At 32.2% G+C, this 24192-nt stretch overlaps 1 protein-coding gene across 3 annotated transcripts in view; it reads right to left on the bottom strand.

Moving 5' to 3' along the window:
• The window catches only part of LOC126744537 (serine-protein kinase ATM), a 66370-nt gene that overhangs the window by 16580 nt on the left and 25598 nt on the right, over window positions 1-24192 (bottom strand). For all 3 annotated transcript variants that reach the window (XM_050451979.1, XM_050451981.1, XM_050451982.1), the window contains exons 12-22: window positions 24041-24191; window positions 23840-23985; window positions 23588-23788; window positions 23340-23532; window positions 18677-18945; window positions 18340-18618; window positions 11413-12421; window positions 9609-9859; window positions 8486-8724; window positions 8195-8429; window positions 2998-3306 (exon numbers count right to left, since the gene is read on the bottom strand). In XM_050451979.1, coding sequence (XP_050307936.1) covers window positions 2998-3306; window positions 8195-8429; window positions 8486-8724; window positions 9609-9859; window positions 11413-12421; window positions 18340-18618; window positions 18677-18945; window positions 23340-23532; window positions 23588-23788; window positions 23840-23985; window positions 24041-24191 — 3282 coding nt within the window. The remainder of the gene's footprint in view (window positions 1-2997; window positions 3307-8194; window positions 8430-8485; window positions 8725-9608; window positions 9860-11412; window positions 12422-18339; window positions 18619-18676; window positions 18946-23339; window positions 23533-23587; window positions 23789-23839; window positions 23986-24040; window position 24192) is intronic.

Raw genomic sequence — 24192 nt, 5'->3', positions numbered from 1 at the left:
CTTAAAGAAAAATTTACTTTAAATATTATAATAAGTACAAACGCTCTTATCATATTGTCCAGGAAAAGAAAGAACGTAACAAAAACTTTAGATGTTTAACGTACTTCGGAGGTATCTCACATCAGCTGACTAAGTTCTTTAAGCCCCTCGACATATCTGTTGCTTTTAAAACTTCAAATTCGTTAAAAAGAAATTTGGTAACACAAGTAGATGAACAAGACCCTCTATCTAAATCTGGGGTTTATAGATTACAATGTGCCGATTGTCCCGCTATTTATGTAGGTCAGTCAGACAGGAGAACTTCCACTAGAATACAAGACACTTGAGCCTGGTAAATAAGTTTAGAGACACTGATACTATTGACACCAAGTCGGCCTTTGCTACACTTTTATTGTCCTCGGGCCACAATTTTACTGTTCCTGATAATGTATCAGTTGTGCATGAATGCCAAAAAAGCAGAAAACCTTCTGGAAAAATTAGAAAACCAAAACCAAGAAAAGCCTAATCCTAGACTATGTTAGCGTTTTGGTAATATTGCCTGACATACTCCAGTTCTACTAGAAATATCTTTAAGGACCTGGTAGCGCAGTAGTTTACATTGCTTAACTGACGTGTTTTTCGAGACTAGCAGTAGGTTCGAATCTCGCTTAGGACAATAATTTTATATTTTTGTATTTTAACTTGTGGCGTATTACATTCCTAAGAATTTATTTTATTTAGTGTGTGTGTGTGTGTATAATGTGACCGTAAAGCATGTATGGTTTGTAGTCGATTTTTAAGGTACCAATTTTATCTAACTTTAAGGCTGTTATTGTATTTAGTTTCTTTGTTTTTAATTTTTAGGTCTGATGATGCTCTTAATATGAGTGAAACACGTCTAACCTATTGTTAGAATTAATAAATACGTTTGAGACCGAGACTTTGTGTAGTTCCCTTTAGGTTATTGAATCTAAGACTCTTTGAGAAAATGGACGACTTCTTTCAATTCGAATTGCCATTGTAAAGTGGGAATGTTGGAAATACTTTAACCTTTCTAAAAATGACTTTAAGAATGTAATTTTTGAGTGTCTTTAAAGGTTTTAAGGCATTTTCGTGAAAACTTCTCATAATAAAGTACAAGCGATAAAGCTTTATCAGGGAATTAAAAAAAAATCATTAAATCAATTTTAATGGAAAATTTATGGGTTTAATAGGAAAAAATATTCCAGGAGCGCCTATACAAAAAAATAATTTTTCTCATATGAAAGTGATGATGTTTGAGCTTAAAATTGAGTGATTTTGGATATGTGGGATTTTCTGAAGATCTTTAATAGCAACATACAAAAAAAAAACATTAAATTCATACAACAGAAGAGGGGGTATTATAGTTTTTACTACAGGATGTCCGGGACTAAACAAACTAACTTATATTGTCTTTAAAATCATTTTATCAAAAATAATAAACATTAGTTCGATTAAACTTTTGATAGTCACTAGAAATGTTCCGTCTCTTTTTATCTTGTATAAAACTGAGCTCTAGTTTATCATCAAGGTGCAAACCAGTGCACGTAAAAATTTTTGGATTACTAATGTTTAAATTGTGTCGAGTGTATAAAAATAAAAAGGAAAAATAATGTATAAGTAAATTAACAAAAAAATCTCATTAAATCATTTTTTAATGAAAAATTTAAGGCTTAAATTTAAATATGTCATTGAGTATTGGGGCGTTTATCTCAGCTTAATATTCATGGGGTATGTCTTTTATTTTTTTATAAATTGTATATCTTAGAATAAATAATTATTTATATATAATATTAAAAATTATAGGCTTGCAGCTAGGTTATAAGGAAAAGTTTTATCGATATCCTTAGGCAGTTATAGCCGTTTATAACATCTAACAACTCAATAATTTTTAAACAAAAATATTTCGTTTGTAGAGGTTTGCAACCATCTCAAATCCTTAGATGTTAAGTATTTAATTAATTTTCCCAAAAAAACCTTAGATTGTCGAGGTTTAAACCCACCATAAACCGATTTAGTTATCCATTGTTAATATCTAGACAAAAAATTAACTCCTTTGGAATTCCAGGAGATACAGGCATTATATTGATTAAATAACAGTGGGCGCGGACTATAAATATGTTGCTGACAAACGACATATGCTGCGTTCTTGATTTTGGTGGCTGGATATCGATTGGACACTACCTTTATTTTTGCACACATTATTTTTGCGGCATTTCGGGTTAAGTAAAAAAATGCTATTTTATAATAATATCTTTAATTACACGTTTATTAATATTTTCCTAAAAGCAATGAAGGGAAAAAGCTTAATTTTGGTTTCCAATACTTAATAGATACTTTTATATGTCCCTTTTATAATATTATAATCTAGAAGGATGACACCATTGACAGCTAACTCGCCTGTGGAAGGAACGATTTGAATTTCCTTTTTCCCTATATATGTAACCCACCTCAAACTTCTTAATAATTTTTCAGTAAAAAAGGAGTTTTTAGCTTTAATATTGATAAAAAACACACTGAAACCACTCAAAATATCTTTTTAATACTAATACTGTATGAAAGGTGCACCATCCGAAAGTAAACAACGAGCACAGTTGCCAAATACCTTTATCGCGAGAATATTCCTGGGCGAAATTTACAGCGTTGCCATTCTGTGTGGAAATTAAAAAAATCAAAATTTAAAATATTAATTATTATTAGTGTATAGTACAAAATAGTTTTGGTTATTAAACCAATTCCACTCTTTCTTTTGCTTTATAATAAAGAATGCAATTCAGTTTCTGCTAATTATAATAATTTATTATATCACTTTATTTTCTTCTAGTTTATTCTAGTGTATTCAATGTTCTAAGTTATATATATTATATTGCTGGAACATTCAAAATATACCTATGCCAATGCACCAAACTTTGGCAAAATAGTATGACCAATATTTGAAATTAATCAAGAAAAACGATTTTAATATTGTAACTTCAATGCCATCTATGTATCTATTACCTGACAAGTTTTGTTACTATCCCTCTTAAATAAATTCCACTGTCCCATCCTCCATAAACATTCATACTCCGGTTCTTTGGACAAACTGTCAAACAACAGCGGCAACTGGTACAGCTGATTCATCTTGAAGCTTTCGATTAAATTTTGTCGGCTCGACTCGGAATTTTCTATGGGATGCATCGTGTAGTAGTTCATGACGTAATCCCAATGTCCGATATTTTTATAGTATTCGACCCTGCGCTCAGGCCGTAGTAATAGTGGCATTCCGCAGCCCGATAACGCGTCTAAGTCACCTATAGAATTATAAGCCTAAAAAATATAAGATCGAATTAATAATGATCTGTGGCTGAAATCTGATAAATGGCAACTTAAGTAATAAATAAACACGCTAAAATCAGATTAAAAGAAACTAATTTGAATGGTTTAGTCGTTTTGGTTTTATAAAATGGACTGCTAGGTCACCACATTTAACCCTAGTGGATTTTTTAAACATTATACTAGAGCTACGACAACATGTCTTCGAAGCACACACAAAATCACAAGTTCAATCCAAAGCAAATTAATTAAATGATAATAATGAATAACCAGTGATCAAAACTGCATCAAAGAAATTCCTAAAGTGTGGATGTAAATGGTACCATTAATATTCAAAAAACAGCCTTAACTTAGTTTTACTCAGATTTAATAGTAGGTCGTGCAGGTCGTCTTCAGAAGGGAAAATGGTTAGAAGTGATCGCAAAGATTCACTAATGGATAGCAACGGAAGAAGAAGAAGGAGGTTCTGAAGAAGTGTGTCATGAACAAAAGCCCTTGACAAATAATAGAATCATTTTTTACATGAATCGCTCACTGCAGCGTTAGTAGAGTTTTTTTTCCCTAAAGTCATGCCTTAAATAGAAAATGATATTCCTCCAGTTGGTTTTTAAGTAGGCACTCAAATATCTTGCCTAAAATCGGCATAAGAGAGAACTAACCCAGCAGCTTCATTAGAGGTGGTGAACTACTTTGTGAAAAAATAAATTCTTAAGAATTCTAAGAAATTAAAGGGGACACAAATTTATATAAATCACGATCGCACCGATCAGGAACAAGCCGAACGTAAACTTCTTTATAGACACTTACGCGAAAAAAAACAACAAGCAGGCATATATTAGGAATAAAGTGTTATTCATAAACGGACAAAGCAGGACCCCGGACGACCTGAAAAAGGAAGAAGCTATGCAGCTATCACGTCTTGAGTTTCAACGACCACCACCGTATCCGACTCCTAAACGAAAAACTTCTAGTAGCGATAGCAAGAATCCTAATCATCCCCTAAAAAGAACCCTTAGAAGTGGAAGTGTGAGTAGTAATAAATGTAATAAGGTGTCAGATAAAAATTAGATACTTACTTCTGATTGATTAAGACAGTTTTTTGGTTAGGTTTAGGATAGATTTTTTAACTATTTTAAGTATTCTAAATGTTTTAAGTGTTTAAGTATTTTGGTCTATTGCCGTATTTTTTTTTTAATTCTCACTAAGGTTTTCTATTAAAATGTCTCTTGTTGTTTCTCATACTAACATATGTTCCTTGCATGCTAACTTTGCAAGTTTTAAAAATTATGTTTTTGATGTTGATTCGGACATTGTTGGGGTGACAGAAACTTGGTTACACCCAAGTATAGATAGTTCAGATATTTGTGTTGAAACTTGAAGGCTACAATATTTCTAGATGTGATCGGCTAGGCAGACGTGGTGGTGGAGTGGCCTTCTACATAAAATCTAATATTTCCTTTGAAATTGTGAGTGCGTTATCATTTGATTTTATTGAATGTATTTGGATTAGGATTAAGTCACGTAATGATAATGCTGTTATAGGAAATGTCTACAGACCACCAAATTCCAATATAGACCAATTCTATTTACATTTAGAGAATATTTTGGCTAACTTATATACTCTATCTGAGAACATTATATGTACTGGTGATTTTAACATTGATTTTCTAAAATTTTTAGATAATACTAAACGCTTAGAGTCAATAATGGACATATTTAGCCTTACCCAAGTAATGAATGAACCAACTCATATAAACCCTGCTTCAGTATCCTTAATTGATTTAATATTTACAAACATTGAATGCATACAAGAGACCAGAATACACAATGTACATCTTTCTGATCATTTTCCCGTGTTTCTAAAATTTAAATTTCAAATTGAAAAGCAGCATCCAGTGGTATTTACTTTTCGTTCTTTAAATAAAATAAGTCTTAATAATTTTCAATACGATCTCGAATCACTGCCATATTTATGAGTTGCGTGATATCAACGAAAAAGTGGAATTTTTCACTGCAAACATGCTAGCTCTTTTTGACAGACATACACCTATTAAAACCTTTAAACGCAATCGTAACTACAAATACGCTCCCTGGATAACTGATAAAGGCTTCTTCAGAAATTACGAAATAGAGCGTTGGGTAACTTTAAAACTACAAGACAGCCAGCGGCCTATGATTATTATAAGCAATTGCGCGATTTCATGACGGCAGCGATCCGTAATGAGAAAAAAGCCTTTTTACGAACAAAATTTAATTCGAATTTATCAAGTAGGGAAACCTGGGCAGAACTGAAAAAACTAAATGTTGTTAAAAATAGACAAAAGAACATTCCTAGAATTATGTGATGTAAACTTAACTAATATATAAAGCAAAATAATAGACGAAGAGTCCTGTTTACTTCACAATCTTTATTTCAAGAATCCCGACGCGTTTCGGTTGTTAAACCATTGTCAAAGGAAAACTATGTAAGTAGAATATAAAAGGTTTTTATTAAACTAATAAATTAATTAAAAACATAGTAAAACTTACATGATATTATTACAAAATGTCCATAAAAAGGTTAAAAAAACGGCACACACATAACATGACAATATATCAATCTAAAAAACATGTCATCACACCATATTTACAAACAATAACGGATTTTGGTTTTTAAAAAACTTTACATGGGTATTACATTATACACAGATATTTAATACTATTACTAATAGGGACATCTAGGATTAAATGCGGTTAACAGAAAATTTTAAAAAAACAGTAAATTCACAGGAATGTGGAAACTACTTAAACAAATTTACAATTTTGGCCGCCTCTCGGTAGTGGGCGTTAATAGGTTCGTTCAGACAACTAACTTGTGTATTTATTTCTAGTTTTGCTATTTCTAGATTTTCTAATATATTTAATTTTTTGCTTTTATTTAGGCTGTGCAAAACTTTGAAATTGTCGTCTGTATTAAATGAATGACCTGTTTTTCTGAGGTGCAATCCAAATACAGATCTTTTATCATTAGGCGACTTCTGAGAATTTAAATGTTCTTTAATTCTTAATTTGAAATTGTCATGTTATGTGTGTGCCGTTTTTTTAACCTTTTTATGGACATTTTGTAATAATATCATGTAAGTTTTACTATGTTTTTAATTAATTTATTAGTTTAATAACAACCTTTTATATTCTACTTACATAGTTTTCCCTTGACAATGGTTTAACAACCGAAACGCGTCGGGATTCTTGAAATAAAGATTGTGAAGTACAGCACAGGACTCTTCGTCTATTATTTTGCTTTACATAATGGTACTTCACCCTGGAGAAATTTATGACAAACTTAATTAATAATTTTTTTACCTGGAACTGTATCACAACCGTATCAAGCAAATCAGAATCTGCTGCAGTTTTATGATAATAAAATTGATGATTGAATGATTCGAAATAACCGAAATCGAGTTAATAAGAATTATTCTTTCCATAAAAAGTAAAGCTTATGGTTGTTATGGGCTTAATATTATATTAATTCAGATTTGTTGTCTATTTATTGTCCCCTTTGTGCTTCTCATAATAAACGAATGTTTGAAAAATTCAGTATTTCCAAATATGTGGAAACACGCGTTAGTCACGCCTTTGGCCAAAATAGCTCAACCAAAGGAACTTAAAGATCTCCGATCAATAAGCATTCTTCCCGTTCTTTCCAAAATTCTCGAAAAAGTTGCAAATAATCAAGCTCGAGTATTTTTGAACAGTCATAAAATTTTGCCACTCAAACAATCAGGGTTTCGTCAAGGATATAGCTGTGCTACGGCCATGGCTGATGTGACAGATATCGAGCGTGGGATCAAGGGGAGTTTACTGCTTTAATTTTACTTGACTACACAAAGGCATTCGACTTAATTAATCATAGGATTTTATTATCAATTTTAAGTTATATAGGATTTCCAAGAGATGCAATAACATTTTTTAAATCATTTTTGGGTAATCGCAGCCAGCAGATCATTTTGAATGGTATAAAATCTAACTCAGTACCTTTATCAGTAGGTGTTTCTCAGGGAAGTATCCTCGGGCCATTGTTGTATACAATTTATACATGTCGATTTAAAGACCATTTAAAATTTTGTAGCTGCCATTTGTATGCGGTCGACACCCAACTCTATCTTCACTTTCACTTAAATAATACAGAAATTGCCAATAGAAATATAAATGTGGATTTAAAAAGTATAATAGAAATCTCAACGTGTCACGATCCCCAAATTTAAATCTCCTCAATACTTGTATGATAGAGCAGATTTTTAGAGCAGATACGGAATGTACATCTTCTTACTATTCCTCGACACAGAAAAGAACTTTTTAAACGAAGCTTTTCATATAATTTGGCTTCCAGTTTGAATACCTTAAAGATTACATCATTTGATCTGGTCTGTTCTACTTTTCAAAGAAAAACTAAAGACATTCTGTTTTTACGTCAGTAAATAAAGTTGGTCTTTTATTTTGATTTTGATTTTTTGTGTGATGTCGCTGAATGTGTTTTTGTATTTTTAAGTTTCAACTGTTATGATCTGTAATTTGAAAGATTGGTACTGGTTGTAGAGCAAAATTTTTTTAATGTTATATTTTTTACATTTTTTTAGAGAGCGCCTAAACAGTATCTGGTCTGCGTACCAGAATACTGACGTAACACGGCCTTTTATTTTTCATAGACATTGTGTATTTCTTAATTTTTATACTGTATTTTGTACTTGTTTATGAAGAGTAATAAATTTTGTTTATTATTATTATTATTATAACCCGATAGTTTTTCTAGTAATAATTATTGTCATTTGTTCTCTCTTTCTTATCCTCGTATAACATAGAGGAACTTAATGCAACAAACTTACATATTCCTATTAATACTTACAGTCTGTAATATTTGCTGCAAAGGAATGGCAACCTCCTTATCCACGGACTCATAAATAAAATCTAAAACCGAATGGCCGTTTTCGAAGGCGATTTTATTTTTGGTTTTTTGTTTCTCGAAATCGTCCATCTGTTCCTGACACCATAATTCCGCATACAAAAGTGCGGAGAAATGCGCGGAGCAAAAAGCGGCCGCTTTCGCTATGGCCAGGTAGTTTAGCTTAAGACTTGCCAATCTGGAACAGAATCTTTACGTTATACTATCATAACTAAAAGACTTAATATAGGTTACTTTTTAGATACACTCGGTTGTTGTCTAATGAAATTAATGACGTCCAGCATACACTTCACGGCTTTTTTGTTTATAGGGATAAGGTTCTGATCAGTGGCGGCGCTCGATAATACGGTCAAATTCCAATGTTGGTTAAAGAACTCGTTAAAATGCGCAGCGAGAATTTGAATGACAATTCCATTGTTATTCGAAAGCATTAAGTATATGAGTAGTGGTAGCAGATTCTCTGAAAACTTTGCCTAAAATATTGATGAAAATTTAGTAAAACCACCTATACTCCTTAATTCTAAGTGTAAGATTTATATTGTTCTGATGTCACTATTTAAAAATGAAGTGCATATACTGGGTGACACAGAAAAAAGGAAAAACTTATTAACTTTTTTACTTTTTAAGATAAACAAATGAAATTTGGTATATCGATACATATTCTGTTATTTACCATCACTTCCGGTTTAACAGGAAGAGACTAAACTTTCTTATTTTAAATGGGATACTTGGTATATTATTACGTATTTCGATAGAAAATGATATTCTAAAAACAATGATACTCTATTTGCTACTTTTTGTTTTATACTCATAGACAAAATCATTTTTTTAATTTCAAAATAGGGTGCCATGAATGCGTTAAAAGTTTTAATTTTTAATCAAGTAATCACGGAAAAAATAGTTTTCGTTGGCTTTTATGACTTCGTTTACACGCCTATTTAAAATGTCCAAAACATTTATTTTGGCATTTACTTTACTTTTTTAAATAGCACATTAGTGGAAACAACTACTTTTGAAATACGGTTTCTTTTTCCCAATAATTTGATATGAATATTTTTTAAATCGGTAAATGGAATATGAAAGAATACATGGAATATTTGAAAGATGACGAATTTAAATGAAGAGGTGAATACAGGCACGGGAAAAAAAGAGCATTTAGTCCAAAATTGGACATACCGGGGACAATTAACATTTCTACAACAGGCTCCAGAAGCCATTATAAGGTCATTAATAAAAACTTCCCTTAAATACGCGAATAAGTATATTTCCCCTTTTCAATATAATATAGTATTTTCCATATTTATTTAGTGACGTAAAATCCAATAAAATAAGTAACTCTTTAACTCTATTTAAATACCTTCACTCGGCATACAGGCACTAGACTTTTCAAATAACAACCATCATCAAAAGAATCTAGTAGAGCTAACACCACTGAAGTAATCCATTCGTTGCTCGCGACGACCTTTTTTGGGCACCATACGTCCGAGTTTATCGACGTTTTTAAAACCTGAACGTCGATCCTGATTTGGGATGGTTTATCCCAGTTACTCGTATATGGGACAAGAAAATCTTTATTAATAGGTCCATATCCAAAGTCATAAGAAGAATCTGGAAAAAGTTTTACATGAATAAAAATATATTTCCCAAGAAATCAATAAATACAAAAATTCAATAAATACCACTTCAAGAAAAAAATTAATAACTGTGCATGTTTTTTTTAAAATAAATATTTATTCATGACCCCGAATTTATCTTTTATGCATCTATTTGTCTCTGCAAACACAGTATTTATTAAATGTTTTTAGTTCACTGATAAACCGGATAGTCCTGCGCTATTTTTGTACGTGCATTATTACTTCTAATTTTTACTTTTGACTTTGTATTATACACAAAACAATCCTTATTTTGTTTAACAGAATTTTTTTTCAATTTGTTTTAGAATTTTTTTATTAAATTTTTCTTAAACTTTCTTACACGATTGCTTAAAGTATTTCAGTTGTTTCATTTTTAAGAATAAAATTTTTATGTACAGGAATTTCGTTTTCTAGCCTTTATAATTCATTTAACACGTTAACTGCCACAATACAATTTTTTTTACCCTTCGAGCCAAAAGCTATTTTTTATTTGTTTCACCAAAATAATAAAAATGATGACCCACGATTAATTACTTGTCAATACCTGTCATAAATTGTGTTTTTGAACATGAATCAAGTGTGTCTCACAGTAGGCCACGTGAATCATACTTGATTCAAAACAAAACTAGCCTACTCTTGTTGTTTATCGTCATTTATGTGTGATCAGTCAAACAGTAAAGAACTTAAAACTTGTGTTTTGAAAAGGTGTGTGTTTTGATATTTGTTTATTAGCGGTCTTTATTATTGACTAAGGTAAGGTTTTATCGCAAATCTTGTTTTCCAAGCTAATTTTAGATTTTTTTTTGAAAAGATGGATAGTTATAATAAAGAACAGCAGCGTCTTCAAAAGCTGATGAACGAGATATTTTCTGATGAAGAGCCCGATCCTTTCCGAGAATCCTCAGATGAATATGAACCTGATAGTTCGCCTTCATCATCTTCATGTAGTTAGGAAAATAGCAACGAGCCATTATACTTGCGTTACCGAACAGATGGAATGGTCACGGGATCGTTCTGCGCCGGAGGTGTGGCCTAGAGCCTCGATAGGGTTCATGAGGGTTTTATTTAATTTTATAAGTCGAGCGGCTTTAGATCGTTTTGGTTGAATTTTCTGCTATTCGAATATTTGAATCTTCGCAATATTGAAAAGTTGAGATTGTGTTTATTTTTTTGTTAATTTGTTTGTTAACAAATAATGGCTGACGCGCCACGTACACCCCCATTGTCACCCCCCAAGAAAAGAGTACGAAAACATTTGACCAATGCTGAAAAGGAAGTGATTATGAACATATATAAAACATGTGATAACAGAAGCAGCAGGTAATAAATATTTTTAATATACAGTGTGTCCCAGGATGAGCGAATTTATACCTGAAAATGATGTATACTGAATTACTCATGTTGGTGCACCACTGCATTCTTCAACTTATTGTATTCGTTAAAAAAACACACTTAACAACCAGTTAATCGAACTTAACTGTACTTATTTTTAACTGAAATGTTAGGATGCACTTCAAGTGAACTTACCAACAATTTTTTTACCCTCCTTAAACTTCAGAACTTCATACAGGGCTACGCTAGCTTCCTTCACCACCTTAATGTTACCGTCAACAATATACTGAGCCAACAAGGACAATACGTGTCCCGTAAGCAATTCAAACGGGGTACATTTGTAATCAAACGCCCTTTTCTCAGGCTCTAACACGATTGTTCTCAAATCTGCCGGTCCCAATTCTCCCAGACACCTTATAGCTGTATGGCTCACGTTCTCGTTCGGATAACAGCTCATTTTTATTAGCAACGAAGTCAATCTGTGCAGCAAACTCTTCTCGCAGTCCTCCGAAAAGCCCCTCATTAATTTCAGTTTTACATAAAGTTTGTCAAGTTGGGGTTTTTCTTTTGACAAAATCGTTTTTAAATGGTCCAAACTGTCCTGTCTCGCGGCCATTTCGTTGTATTCCAAAAAAGTCCTTATTTCGTCCTCTAAAGATAGTTGTCCCTGGTCGTATTTAATTTTATGGTGCGTCGCCCTGATTTTGTCGAATTCAGGCGAGGAGGGAAAACTGTCGAGTTTTTTTATCCCGATCAATAGTCGTTCCCCATTCGCAACTATGAGGTATTCTAAGATTTCTATGCAAATGCCTTTTAAAGAATCCTGTTCAGAAAAGGTTTTCTTTAGAGAATTAACTGTAAAAACTAAAAACGACTGAAACTCTTTGCACCTTTCGGGTAAAATCTTTTTCAGGAACGAAAACAGGTATCTCAAGACCGGTTTGCTCAGATTCGTGTTTTGTATCAAATGTATTAGAGAATATATGGTATCCCTTAAGAAATACACTGACCAGGACAAGTTTCTTTTTAAACTAGAAAGAATTAGATCTATAAAAATTGCATAGTGATAAAATGCGTTCAGTCGTTGTTCAGCAACAGTGTTGTAGATTTTTAATTGGAGTTCCAACGCTATTAATTGTATTTTATTCTTAGCTGTTCCGTTGATGAGGAAGTCTGTTAAGGACATACTGCTACATAGGAAGCCCTGTAATGAAAAAAAAATGAAAATTATAACAAATACAGTGAAAGCTCCCATAAGTGGACACTCAGGGTTCCGTAACTTTTGTCCGCTTATGGGAAGTGTCCGTTTAAAAGTGGGTATGTGAGTATAGAGTATAAATAACGGGGTATATAATCATGAGGAAATGAGGTAATACATAATCATGAGGAAAATAAAACAGAAACTCGCCACATTTTTAAAGTATGTATTTATGCTATAATGTATGTATACGCATACAACAACATAAATGCTTCAATACATGGTACGAGAATTAAAAAAAAAAAACACTATTCTTTAGCTTTTTGAAAAAAGTTTAAAATGTTTGTCTGACGAAATTTCACCATCTTTTGCTGAAGAAGACAATTTTCGTAATAACTTTCTAAATTTTTTAAATGTTGAAATGCAGTGAAATCATCTTTAGCAAATTTTTTCAATATAGAAATATGATTTAGAGTTTCCCCATATGAATTTATAGTTTTTGAACCTTTTAGTGAGTCCACCAGTTCCACTTCTTCTTCTGAATCGTTTGGACAAGTTGTCAATGGCATTTTCTTCTGTTGTTATGTTATTGTCTAAGGCCAGGAAATCATCTACTTTCTGGGGGTCTGCTACTCCTAAATGTTTGGCATGTCGCACTAACTGAGCAAGTGTCGCTAAGGGCAGATCGTCTTCAGCATCGCAATAATTTTGCTCAGCAAATTCTGAGCTACATCCACTTTTTCTGAATCCAGCTTTGCCAAAACAGTTCTTAATTGTAGAGGAATTTACTTTATCCCATGCTGTTTTTATAAAATACAAAGCTTCTACCACATTAATAGACTTTGTAAGCTCAGATAAGCTTTGGACATCGTCAATTTTTGTTAAAATATGTTTTAAAATCAAATGCCGATAATAAAATTTAAAGTTCTGTATAATATCCAAGGGCTGACAAACTGAAGTTGTGTTTGGCGGTAAAAATATAATTTTCACATTTTTAATTTTCAGATCACGAGGATAAGAGCATGCATTGTCTAAAAATAAAAGAACTTGCCTTTTTTGGATTCCCATTTTCCAGTCGAATTCCAGTAACCACTCAGTAAAATAGTTCAGTCTATCTTTAGACAACTTTCCACCCACACATGTTTCTCCTTTAAGGGACAGAGTTTTGTCGGGCAATGCGCGAAAAAAAAGTCCACTTTCATCTGCGTTGTACACGTCTTCTGGTTTGTAGCCAAGCAACATGGACGGAAGTTTCTCCAAAAATTGTGACACATCAACTTGATTTACTGCAGCAGCTTCGCCAGATATGCATTTGTAACTCACACTATGTCTCTTGCGCCACTTTTGCAGCCACCCGTCGGACGCACTGAAATTATTATAGCCCAAAGTAATGGTGATTTCTTTAGCTTTCATTTTCACTAACGGCCCTGAGATTGGAATTTTCTGACTTCTAGCTTTCACAAACCACTCAAAACATGTTTTGTCTATAGCAAATCCTTCCTTTAAAAAAAATCCTCCTTTTGATTTATATTAGTTCCTGATTGCCATTTACTCCTGATATCTTCCTTATTTTTGGCAATTTCAGTTGCTTGCGTTTTCCCATTATTAAACATCTTTGCCAAATGACGAACTGAAACACTTTCTCTGTCTAATACGTTAACAACTTCCATCTTTTCCTTTAACGAGAGCATCCTTTTTTTTGCTGCCATTTTACAGTTAAAATAATAAAATATCTCAATCAACTGCGAATTTGCCTGAACTGAAGATAAACTACAAGATTACATACTGGCTAACCAACGAAATGCGTAAATGGAGAATCAAATCAAAATATCTAATATAAATCGGGGAATTACCGAATTTTATGTATGTAGATATGTGCATTGCAATAAGCGGAACTAAAAATCGTCCGGGTATTAGAGTTTCGCGTCCGCTTATCGGAATGCATTTAACATTGAAAATGATATGCTGAAATTCGGTTCCAGGAACTTTGTCCGGTTAAAAGAGATGTCCGCTTATAGGAGCTGTCCGCAAGGAGAGCTTTCACTGTATATTCTCTTAAAGCAAACATCGTTAATTGTCTAAGGAAACACTAATTGATTCCCTTAACAACGTATTCTATAAATTCTATTATTCGTGTAATTTTTATTTTTACATAATAACTTCTGGTGCCTTCTGATCTTATTTTTAATACACTCTTTTAAAGCTGATGATGTATTGGCGGTTGTAGTAGAATAAAGGAAGATTTGTCAAGTATTTCAACATTCTCGTCAAGCAATAATTTAAAATTAAATCTTATTAAGTGTTCTGTAATGTGTTTCTCTTAAAAAAGAAAATCAGAAAAAAATTGTCTTGGATAATTTGTGGGTCCCCTTCCCACAAATAAACCCAGACCCAGTTAATAACTGCTACAAATAAATAATTAAGTGTACTTTTGTGCTAATCTAGTTAACCTATTCTAGCAGATATAAGCAAAGTCATTTTAAAAAGCACAACAGAAAGAAAAATTGAAATTTTGGGTCCATAATAATCAAAAATTATAAAAGACGAAACACCTACAGAGAAATTAAGAAGTTGTTCTGATTTATTAAATAATGCAGCTTTAGCTATGGAAGCTTTTAGCTATAGGAAAAACAACAAACCTAATAATGTTTATTAAATGTGATTTAACAACGTATTCTGAACTAAGATACTTAAGGATCATAAATGTATATCAACCTACTGTCAAGGCTATAACTCTAGCATTAGATTAATTCAAGACATCAAAACAAATCTTAAATATAGATATACAAATAAATCCCTTTGTAAAATTCTTTCCCTATATATTGTTGTTACAGACGTTTTCTCACGTAATAAAATTTCATCAAAATCTGTGACAATTAGTCCTTCAACTCACACAAATATTAATTCTGATATTGTTCAAAATTTAGATCTAGATATCGTGAACACTCAGCCAGTTTTAGTTGTTGATAGTGTAGAAATTCATATTCATGAGAGTTTAATTCTGGAAGGGAATAGCAGTGTTAGTCAATCACCTGACGTAGATTTATTGGAGGATGGATCGTCTTTTTTAGAAATAGACAAACAAATAAGTTATTTCTAGAGAGTGTATTGGTAGAACACTAGTTAAAAAAAGATGAACCATTGTTTATAGAGAATTACTATATGATGTCTAGGTACTATCGTTTAAAAAATTCTCACGGGGGGAACATTAATTATGATAAATATAAACCTTTTAGCAGACTTCAAGTTCAAACAGATAGATAAATTTAATTACCTTCTGGAGGACCGGACTCTTGAATTCTCTTTGGTATTTTCTCTTTATGTTTTAGCTTTGTATAGATCTCCATTAGGAAAAGCAGATATATTTTTAGAAAAACTAGAAATACTAATATGTAGCTTGCCTATAGACTCTAAAGTATTGCTATGTGGTGACTTAAACATAAACTTTTTAAATAAACAAGATAAGCAAACTAAGTGCTCAGAAAACTCGTTTTACAGCAGTTTCATCTTCATTAATAGATTATTTCTGTTCTAATCTTGATCAGCCCAATGTCTATTGCAAAATTGTTAATGCTAGGTTGTCTGAACACGAGCCGGTTCTTGGTTATGCGGATTGCCGAGGACAGCCCCATGAAGATATTTTATCAAAAATTGTGTAATTTATTTACTATGTCTTTTCCTCTCATAAGTATTAAGGAGCCAAAAAGAAAGCCTTGGTACACAAAGGGTCTGGGAAGAATATACGATCTCTACATTATATTTGTAAATTTTTCAACACTTCTTAAAATATTTCAATAATTACGGAAGAATTTACAGAGCCTTAATTTGAATGGCGAAGAAAACTTACTTTCAAGCAAGAATTAAAAAATGAAGTAATAGGGCTAAGGAGTCGTGCTACATTGGCAAAGGTTCTTGAAAAACTTGTCGAGTATTGAGCAGTTTTGGATAGGATGTTGGCACCGGGGACGCGATTTTCGCATTACTTCGGGTGCTCTATGATCGGTTAAATGCCGGTGATGCTGCTGCAGCGGTGTTTTGTGATTTGTCGAAAGCTTTTGACTGCGTGAATCATGAAATACTGCTGGGAAAGTTAAGCAAAAGAAAGTTAAGGTTTGTGTAGAGTGGTTTAAGTCCTACCTGTCTGGCCGAGTCCAGGGAGTACTTTATAACGATGAAATATCAAGGCACTTGTCTGTCAATGCTGGTGTTCCCCAGGGTTCAGTTTTGAGCCCACTGTTATTTCTTTTATATGTCAACGAACTTCCTCAAATTTTTACTGGAGGGAAGTTCAGTATGTTTGTAGACGATACAACTATCTTATGGCATGATGCAAATCCGTCTCAATTAAGCAAAAAAATAACTGTCGGTCTTCACAAACTAAAAACCTGGTGTGACTCAAATTTGTTGAGTTTTAATGTGTCAAAGATTAATATTGTCAATTTTAAAGGTTCCATTAATAATAATATTCTTATGGACTCTCGTTTTGTTGCAACCCAACAGTTTAATAAATTTTTGGGTTTAACCATTGATGATACTTTAAAATTTAAGAAACATATCTCTCGTGTTTGCAGTAAGGTCTCGTCTGGGTGTTATGCTCTTAGCGTGATAACAAATAATTTGGATTTTGCAATATTTAAAAATGCATATAACGCCCTAATTGAGCCGCACCTTCGCTATCGTATCCCATTCTGGGGGTCCTGTTCGCAGTATCTTTTTAATGGCTTGTCTGTTTTTCAGAAGAGACCAGTTCGCTATTTATGAGCAGTAAGGTCTGCTAATCAGGCCTGTCGTCCTTTATTTGTTAAATGTAAATATTTGACTTTATGCTGCCTCTTTGTTTTGGAAATTGTAACACTTATTTTTGAGCAATTTAGGGGTCGGGAGGCCTTGAGCTTGAAAGACTCTAGTCTTGTTAAGAATTCATTTGTATTTGAAGGTAGAAAACTTTTTAACCATTTACCCTTAAACATAAGGCAACTAAAGTGCACAAAAAAAGTTTAAAACAGCACTTTTGGTAATGGTCTGTTTATCGCCATTGACAAAATTTTAAATTTATTACATCTAGGTTACTTATGTGTTATGTTGTATTAAGTATGTAATTTTAATGTATGTATGTACTGTTCTTATTGTATTTTTTAGTGTTTCATATTTTCTCAAGTTTTTTTATATTTCTTGGTTCCTATTATAGGTATTAAAATTTATATCTTATATCTACATTTAAATTTTTGTTTTACCAAATAGCTTAGTCAACAACTATGTTATGATAATAAAGCTATCTTTGACTTTAGCTTTTTTTTTAAACTCACTACTGGACATTATTATAAATTGCCACAGCTTTATACAGAAAACTGCGACGAAAGAAGTTTGACCGATTTCTAGGAATTGGCAACCTATTTATAAAGCTTAGATATGCATGTAAATGTTTCCGAAAGGTAAGGAGTTATTTGTGGAGAAGTAGCTAGCAGTTTATGCACAAAAACTACCAATTACAAAGAGAATAGATTTTCTACGAACAGCCAGCCAAGTTTACATATCTTTACAGGCACTTTCCCAGACATATAAATCTGCAGCATTGACTTTCCAGCTCTTGCAAACGGTACTCAGTGATTTTGTCCAAACATAGAAATAATGCAGTAACTCGTAATAGGTAACATTAAAGACTGTGTCATTGCTTATTTTTCAACCCAATTTCAAATCAACATTCTCAATTCAACTCAACAAATTTCGCGGATCACACGGTTTTCATATGATCTATTTGTTTTTATACTTGCTATCTATATAACTTGGTACCTACATTCTTTTATTCTTGTAATTGTAGGTTAAGTTTTGTTTAATAAAGACATTATTTATTTATTTACTTTTTCCTGTACAAAGCCTACGTATAGGTGTTCATGAAATAAAAATTTAAATAATGTTGTTCTTACCTCAATATAGTTCAGGCATTTTTTAAAATCCTGAAAAGAAAGTTGTTTAGTTGTAAACAAAATTGTCTCTCCGAGGGTTTGCTCGATTGCTTTTTCATCGGTGACCGCTCCAAGTAGACTCAGCACCACTTGATCGATATTTTCTATTAGATTTTCTTTAAATCTACTTCCCAACACTTGGCTCAGATACGTCACTACCACGTTTTTTTCGATAAATTTATCGCCTACGTTTCTGGTATCTGTCGCTAAGGCACGACCGAAGATTTTCGTACAGCAGCGCTAAAATAAATCTAATAAATGCACAATACGAAAGATGTTTCTGATTAAAATTGTTTACCTCAAATACTTGCTTTTCGGTTAAATTAAGGCTTTTAGCAGCAGCAAAAAGGTCGTTGCGGTCTATTTTAAGTAAGAGAGGCAAACAGGTGTCGAAATGTTTAACGTATAGGGTCTTTTTGTCTGAACATCCGAGCATTCTAAACTGGAAATCGTTTAAATTATAGCCCAAATTGATCCACTTGTTCAGTAGAGTTTCGACGTAGGGTTCCATAAAATCTTCGGAATTAAAGTAGTTTTTCAGGCATCGGAAGACTTTTTGCATTAATTCTAAAATAATTTGTTAACTAAAGAATAACTTCCTATAATAATAAAACTTATAATGTTATTATAAATCGATCATCTGATATGAATGTCTTTAAAAGAATACATTTAATTTATCTAAAAGCTGTTAAGGAGGCAGGTTCGATGCAGAGTAATAGTACGAAAGTTGTGAGGCTTGTATACTATATTTATGTTCATTCTTGACTGGTGTATTTTTATACAGTGTGGTCTCGAAAATATTGAGAGAGTCTAGGAAAAGTTTTTTAAATATTAACGCTATAGAATGCATTTTCATGTTTTAAAACTACCTATGTATATCAGAAGTGGCTTTTATTAAAGATTCCTTCATTGACCTCATGATATACATCCTTAATTGATAAATAGCTTTATTTATTTATTTATTTCCAACAGGTTACAAATAACTAGACCTAACACCCCCTTGACGAGCACTAATTAGTTGGGGATGATGATGATTTTTTTTACCGGGCTGTGTGACCTGTATACGTGTCACACCAACTTGGTGAGATATAAAAGGTTTATATTAAGTAACATGAAATTTTGATCCTCTCTCTCTCTCTCTCTGTGTCTAAAAAAGCCTAAAAGAGATAGAAATATTTTTTTAATTCCAGGCAATTAATTCTAGGCAATCTCTCTCACTTTCTGTTTCCAATGCTGAAATTCTTTTTTTTTTATATTCTCAATAAGTTTCAAGAAAATTAGGAAAAGCTGTTTTTTGCAATTTTCTGGAAAACTTATGGACTTAAAAACTATTTTTATTTCGATCTGACACAAATAGTTACCCAAGAAAAAAATAACATAATAAATAATACAATAAATTCACATGGGTACCCCTTTGGATTTTTTCAAGGTTTTTTTTTTGGGAAAGACTTTTTGTTAGTACATTTTTAAAAAAAGTATTATTAGACTTTTTTAAAGAGTTTTGAGCGCTTTATCGATTAGTAAAAAAATTTAATTTAAAAAAAAAAAAAAAAATTTACCCAAAAAATTTACAATTTTTCAAAAATCTTCTATAATTTCTTTATTTTAAGATTTGCGGTTAAATGTCACTCTTTACAATTTGTTCTATTGTTCAATAGGATTCCAATGCTAAAAGAACATTCTTAATATTCCCAATAGCTTCCGAGAAAATTAAGAAAAACTGTTAAGAGGTTTTTCTCAATTTCCTGGAAAACTGTTCAACCTAAAAATTATTTTTTTATTGCATCTAATGCGCATTGAGATTACAAAAAAATATTATTATAAATATTACAGAATAATAGTTTTATTATGTAATAATTTAAAATGTAATAATAAATAGTTTTCCAAAAAAATAAAATAAAAAGCGAAATTATCAACGTTTTCACATGGTACCTTCTTTGGATTTTTTCAGGAACATTTTTTGGGAAAAGTGATTATAACTTTTTTTGGGTACATTTTTCAAAAAAGTTTTATTTATAAGAGTTTTTTGATGTCTTTTAAACGATTGATACGTATACAAAAAAATATAAAATGTTTCCAAAAATCTTCTAATTTTTAAAAGAATCCTCCATAGCGTCTTTATTTTTTGGTTTACGACTAAATAATATTATACTACAAAATTAATTTAATTTTTTATCGGGAATCCAATGGAGAAAGAAAATTTTTGATATTCCCAACAGTATTTGAGAAAATGAAAAAAGCCTTTAAACAGTTTTATAATTTTTTTAATTAATTTTGTCTAAAACTTCTTGCCATCATACAAGCATAAAACCAAGACGACATTTACCCGAAAACACGTTCATCAGTCGACGTTTAGTTTGCCCCATAATGAAGCAACCGCACACCTTAATAATCTCCCATTAGATACGTTACCCCCATGTTCTAATCAAACTTTGATACGTTATACAAAAGACATCATTTAACTAACCTAATTTTATTTTCTTTCTGTATTATATTTCTCTCTGGTTATACTCAGTTACAGAAAAATCAATTAAATATATAAATGTACAAGTAGAAATGCATGAACTGTATTAGATCCATGTAACTAAACTATAAAAGAATTGCTATATAAAAAAAACATTGAGTTTGAAAAAATAATAAAAAATCAACACTAATTGAGGATAGGATAAGAATCAAGAATTAACCAAAATCAAAAGGACAGAAAAAAAAAACTGAGTAAATAAATGTATTCAAACTAAGAACTAAATAGTCTAGCCTCCCCCACCGACCATAATAAGTGCAGATGACTTAAAATAAGTGCCAGATTGTCATGGCGAATATCACAAGAATCAGCAATACTGTTAAAGTGAATAGGACTCTGGTACAGAATGTTGGACCTGGTTGTGTCCGAGTTAAAAGCTGGACACTGTCTAAATTCTGGGCGTGGTATATGAGAGCGAATCCTTTGCAAAAGGGATGGGCAGTCAATTTTATGGTTAAGTAAATTAAACAAGAATTTCACCGAATGCGTTTGGCAGTGGCAGTCGTTGACGGTGTTGTTGAGTCGAATCCTGTTACTATGCACACTGGGCCAAAAATACTATTGCAACGGCTGAAATTGTGGTCTTCCTGTATAGTGTCAAAACAAGAATTGGATTGAGTTGAAGCGTACCCTACAGGTGAATCGTCTGGTGCATATCTGAGCTACAAGAGATAAATTTGAGACCTTTCCAATTTATATTGCTTTTCTGTTGGTTTCGCTTTTTAATTTAAAACAATGTCTGAGGACTTAAAGGTTCTTACTAAGAAACGTGGAGTTCTTACTAAAAAGTCTCGTCAAATTCTCTTTAGAAAGAACTTATAAGGGTTGCGGGAAGTTTTAAAGGCGTGTTGAACTTATTAACATAGAGAAAGAAATTATAATAAATTAGAGAAATATTCAGTAATTTTAAGCGATTATGATGAGGTGCATAGCCAGATTGAAGTCTGTTAATGAAATAAAACCTCAGGATAAACGTGAAGAATGGGTATTTAAAATTAAACGTTCAGGCAAAAAAGTAAGTATTGACTGAATATTATAGTCTCTTTTAAAGTAATAATGTATAAGTGGTTCTGACTCTCCTTAATATATTGAGCGTATGCAAGGGGTTAAATTACCACTAGTCAATTTACAAAAATTCTCTGGAGATTATAAAGATTGACAAGACCTTTTTGATTCAATAATTAATTGAAATATTGCCATTCCAAATATTCAAAAGTTCAATTATCTGAGGGTGTCACTGGAAGCGTATGCTGCGCAGATAATAATTAGAGTCATTATACTTTATTAAAGCTTTATGCTGACGACTATGCCCTAACATGGGAAACTTTGCGCAAAAGTTATGAAAATCGGTGTCTTATCGTTCAAAATCATGTGAAAGTTGTTTTAGCTGCCTACTTTGACAAATGAAAATTCGAGTAATTTAAGAACAGTGGTAGATAATGTCTCCGTGAATCTTGGGATACCCTTCTTATTTATATTTTGGGGGGAAAGTTAGATGCGACATGACGAACATTTCGAGAATGTGAAGAAAGGGAGTTTAAAAATGGGAATTTATGGATTTTTTTAAAGTCAAAAGCTGATTTTTTTAGGGAATTTAGAGCTGTGTAAAAAAAATATGGAAAAACAAATACAGATAGGAATTACTATCATAAGAAGATATTTAATGTTCAGAATGGTTCTATTTTAAATAGTATGTGTACTGGTGCTCATGTTTTGCCAAGGTGTGCTAACTTTCTGAAAACTTCTGTGAAGGAAAGAGTAGATAAGGTAAAATTATGGCATTTATGTTTTAATTGCCTTAAGATAGGTCATGCTTATACAAAGTGTACAAAAATATCATTTTAAAGATCATACACTATTGCAACAAAATGCACAGGGGAGCCGTAGTGGCTCATACAAAGGGTAATAAATAATGATAACAGTAAATATGAGTAGTAAAGAGTGTTATTTTAAATCACAAGTATTGCTATAAATAGCACAAGTCAGGTGTTGAATGCAAATGGTGTTCCTCAAGTGTGTAGAGCGCTTTTAGATAGTGGTAGTCAGAGTTATTTTATTTCACAAAAGTGATGTGATAAGCTAGGTTTAAAGAAATTCAAAATGCCCTCTTCTTTGACAGGTATTGGAAAAACAATAATCCAATTAAAATATCGACGTATGATTAAATTGCAGGCACTCAAAACTAATTTTAATACAGAGATTTCATGATTAATGATTCCCATTCTGAGTGATAATAATCTTTCATGAACCTTTAAAACAGTGAATTGGCCTATTCCAAGCCCTATAAATTCAGCAGACCTAGATGCCCCCTGTACAAGATAAATTAAATAAGTATTAATTAAAAACAAATGATGTTCCCAATTTATTATGGTTTTTCAATTTTAATGCCTCTGCCTTTTAATGGTTTCAATTTCCCAAATTAATTTAATAAAATACTTACCACCATTCAAAACGTTAAAAAGTCCTTTGCTATGTTCCAACTTAATAATACAAAATAGAGACTCTTCGATCCAGCTGTTACAGCCAATTATCACAGATAAAAACGTATAGAGAGCCGAACAAGCTCTAAAAATAACTTCATCTATCCTCCTTTCTTCTGTCAGTTCTCCTTCCACTTCAAAAAGGTCAACGTTCTAAAATTTTATATACTATATAAAATTTTATATAATTTAAAACAGGTTTATATACAGCTTTATAGGTCAGCTCCAGTAACTCCTCCGCCCTATGAATAGTTTCCAGGCTTGTAGTACCACAGGCTGATTTGAAAAATTCCACTAGGATCTCTATGGCTCTATATCTGACTCTTTGAAAATCACTTTTCAGGAATTTCGGCACGAATTTAATGATTTCCCTGCCATCCCAAAGGCTGTATTGGTAAGCTGGATCAACCTACAAACGCCTCAAGTTCAAACAGTAAATAGCCTAAAAAGTTGCACTTACTTTGCAAAGTTCTTCAATACAATCTAAGATCAGGATGGATATATCGAGTCCGTAATACTCGGATCGCAGGAAAAATTGCTGCAAAAGTTGCACGGCCACCGTCTTACATTCGTTTTGGCTTAGGTATTGAAAATGCTTATAAACATCTTAAAAAAAAGTACCATGAAAGATTTAGAGTTACACCCATAAGTAAGTAGGTACCTTTTAAGATTTTTAGAACGTCCATGGAACATTTGTAGTTCTTGTACTTTGCCGCGCATAATTCCCTGATACACTCTAGAATATTATCAACGATTTCTTCTGATATTAGTCCGGGACTTGCCAGATGTATGTTTTGCAGAAAAGACATTGCC

The sequence above is a fragment of the Anthonomus grandis genome, chromosome 14 (genome assembly GCF_022605725.1).
Source record: "Anthonomus grandis grandis chromosome 14, icAntGran1.3, whole genome shotgun sequence".
Lineage (NCBI taxonomy): Eukaryota > Metazoa > Arthropoda > Insecta > Coleoptera > Curculionidae > Anthonomus > Anthonomus grandis.
The sequence above is the reverse complement of the archived record's forward strand: the minus strand, read 5'-3'. Positions and strand labels throughout refer to the sequence as shown.